Raw genomic sequence first — 3,132 nt, 5'->3', positions numbered from 1 at the left:
AAGCAGAAATTCGCCTTGGTTCTGTAAGCTCACCACAATATAAAGATGGCCGCTGCACATTCTCGGCTCATCAGGTTTTCCTGCTCCACAAGATGGAGGCTGATGAGTCACAACTCGAAAGACAAAAGAGTTAGCGGTGGAATCGCATGCAGGGCCAGTGACATGCGCCAGGGGGAGCAGGGCTGCCATGCCTCTCGCAGCACATGTTACTTTCTAATGAACTGCCTTTGAAGCACTGTGGGGTGCAGCTTGAATACGGATGAAAACCCAATTCTTAAGATAACTTCGATTTTAACAATGAATGTTTCTTTTCTTAAGGTGTCCTTATTGCCAAACATCTACTAATCAACAATGGGAAAGGAAAAGACTCACATCAACATCGTCGTCATTGGACACGTAGATTCTGGAAAGTCCACAACTACCGGACATCTCATCTACAAATGTGGTGGTATCGACAAGAGAACCATCGAGAAGTTCGAGAAGGAAGCTGCTGAGGTTAGTTGATACTCCCTCTCAAATAGAATAGTGTGGCTGGGTCCTAATTAGGGAATCCTACGCATGACAAAAATTACAAATTGTTCCATATCGCCGCACACAAGTGTATAATTTTTTTTAAGAAAAGCTTCTTGAGCAGGCATGGAATGTAAACTGCCTTATCACACAGAGCGATTATTGGCTGGCCTTTTTATCACTTAAGTACTTGACAAGCTGAGCATCTAGTTTCTCGAGTTAAATGAATCTCAATGTGGTTATTTATGGTTCTGCTTCTATTTAAACAGATGGGAAAGGGCTCCTTCAAGTATGCCTGGGTTCTGGACAAACTGAAGGCTGAGCGTGAACGTGGTATTACCATTGATATTTCCCTGTGGAAGTTCGAAACCAGCAAATACTATGTCACAATTATTGATGCCCCTGGCCACAGAGATTTCATCAAGAACATGATCACTGGAACTTCTCAGGTAAGACTGTCTTTAGTGGCCAGATATTTAACACTTGACATCCAAAGGTTTAATGATAAAGGCATACAACTAAATTTGTTAACTTCCCATAGGCTGACTGTGCTGTTCTGATTGTGGCTGCTGGTGTTGGAGAGTTTGAAGCTGGTATCTCCAAAAATGGACAAACCCGTGAGCATGCCCTCCTTGCCTACACTCTTGGTGTCAAGCAACTCATTGTTGGTGTCAACAAAATGGATTCCACTGAGCCACCATACAGCCAGAAAAGATACGAGGAAATCGTGAAGGAAGTCAGCACCTACATCAAGAAGATCGGCTACAACCCAGACACTGTTGCCTTTGTGCCCATTTCAGGCTGGAACGGTGATAACATGCTTGAGCCCAGCTCCAACGTAAGTTGTGTAATCAAAGTTATGTAACTAGATTGGAGACTACATCTCCTGCAAATATCGAATTATGTAGCGTGGTACTTACTGTCACTTCTTATTTCTCTAGATGCCCTGGTTTAAGGGATGGAAGATCACCCGCAAAGAAGGTAACGGCAGCGGAACAACTCTGCTTGAGGCTCTTGATTGCATTCTGCCACCCAGCAGGCCCACCGATAAGCCACTTCGTCTGCCACTCCAGGATGTCTACAAAATCGGTGGTAAGTGTTTTTTCCCAAGAATTAAAACGGGTGTCTGCCTGGTCTAGTAATCACTTATTAGTAGTGCAAGAATAATCTGCACCTTGTCAGATGATTAAGTAATATCTGTTCCTTTTCAGGTATTGGCACAGTACCAGTCGGCCGTGTAGAAACTGGAGTCCTGAAACCAGGCATGGTCGTTACCTTTGCCCCGGTTAACGTAACAACTGAAGTTAAGTCAGTAGAAATGCACCACGAGGCTTTGAGTGAGGCTCTGCCCGGTGACAACGTTGGCTTCAACGTAAAGAACGTCTCTGTTAAAGACGTCCGCCGTGGAAATGTCGCTGGAGACAGCAAGAACGACCCACCTCTGGAAGCTGGTGGATTCACTGCACAGGTACGGTTGATCTTGTGGTCATTTCTTCTAAAATACTTGAGTATATGTCTATCTTTTTATATATATATATATATATATATATATATATATATATATATATATATATATATATATATATATATATATATATGTTCTAACATAAAACTGCCTTTCTAGGTCATCATCCTCAACCACCCAGGTCAAATTGGTGCTGGGTATGCCCCTGTGTTGGATTGCCACACTGCTCACATTGCTTGCAAGTTTGCTGAGCTCAAGGAGAAGATTGATCGTCGTTCTGGTAAGAAGCTGGAAGACAACCCCAAATTCCTGAAGTCTGGTGATGCTGCCATTGTTGAAATGGTCCCAGGCAAACCCATGTGTGTTGAGAGCTTCTCAGACTACCCTCCTCTTGGTAAGTTGACTTTGCGGTTATTTGCAGTTAAATTATAAGTTCATATTATATCAGTCTTGCCGTGTACTTATTTTGGTTTTCCCTTTACAGGTCGTTTTGCTGTGCGTGACATGAGACAGACCGTTGCTGTTGGTGTCATCAAGGCAGTTGAGAAGAAGGCAGCAGGCAGTGGCAAAGTCACAAAGTCTGCCCAGAAAGCTCAGAAAACCAAATGAATCTTTCACAAAGCACCTACCACCTCAGTCTTAACCAGCGGTGGAAGATTGGTCTCAGAACTGTTTGTATCAATTGGCCATTTAAGTTTAATAGTAAAAGACTGGTTAATGACTACAATGCATCGTAAAAGCTTCAGAAGGAAAGGAATGTTTGTGGACCATTTGTTTGTGGCAGTTTTAAGTTATTAGTGTTAAATCAGTAAATTTCTAAATGGAAACAACTTGACCAAAATCTGTCACTGAATTTGAGACCATTAAACAGTTAATATTGAAATGTGCTGTGTAATATCATTTTATTGATGTACAGTAGGCTTGAAATCCATTATTTCTAGGTATAAATTGGTGCATAATTAAACAATATTAAGCCTTGACATGTCCTATCTGGAACATTTTAGTTGTGAGGTGATTTTGGTTTCTAGTAGTGTAACCAACACTTGGGTGCTAAAATAAACACAAGCAGAGGAAATCTATTTCACATGCCTTATTAGTTGGGTTGTCCTTTTTGTGTCCATCCTTTAATGCAGTAACTTGGAAGATGTATGTTCCCG

General features: G+C 41.8%; 1 protein-coding gene across 1 annotated transcript; it reads left to right on the top strand.

The window, feature by feature from the left end:
- Positions 1 to 327: 327 nt before the first annotated feature.
- Positions 328 to 2,805, top strand: LOC149302385 (elongation factor 1-alpha, somatic form). Its single transcript, XM_089482486.1, has 7 exons — positions 328 to 495; positions 780 to 959; positions 1,052 to 1,348; positions 1,452 to 1,602; positions 1,722 to 1,978; positions 2,135 to 2,369; positions 2,460 to 2,805. The coding sequence occupies exons 1-7, from the start codon at positions 352 to 354 to the stop codon at positions 2,582 to 2,584; spliced, it is 1,389 nt and encodes a 462-aa protein (XP_089338612.1). The 5' UTR covers positions 328 to 351; the 3' UTR covers positions 2,585 to 2,805.
- The last annotated feature ends 327 nt before the right edge of the window (positions 2,806 to 3,132 follow it).

The sequence above is a fragment of the Sceloporus occidentalis genome, unplaced genomic scaffold, assembly GCF_023333645.1.
Source record: "Sceloporus occidentalis isolate IW3139 unplaced genomic scaffold, rSceOcc1.0.p SCAF_19, whole genome shotgun sequence".
In the NCBI taxonomy this organism is placed as follows: domain Eukaryota; kingdom Metazoa; phylum Chordata; class Lepidosauria; order Squamata; family Phrynosomatidae; genus Sceloporus; species Sceloporus occidentalis.
The sequence above is the reverse complement of the archived record's forward strand: the minus strand, read 5'-3'. Positions and strand labels throughout refer to the sequence as shown.

Coding starts and splice junctions, on each gene's coding strand:
- LOC149302385 (XM_089482486.1), top strand. CDS start 352: ATGGGAAAGGAAAAGACTCACATCAACATCGTCGTCATTGGACACGTA. Junction 496..779: donor TCGAGAAGGAAGCTGCTGAG/GTTAGTTGATAC, acceptor CTATTTAAACAG/ATGGGAAAGGGCTCCTTCAA. Junction 2,370..2,459: donor CTCAGACTACCCTCCTCTTG/GTAAGTTGACTT, acceptor TTCCCTTTACAG/GTCGTTTTGCTGTGCGTGAC.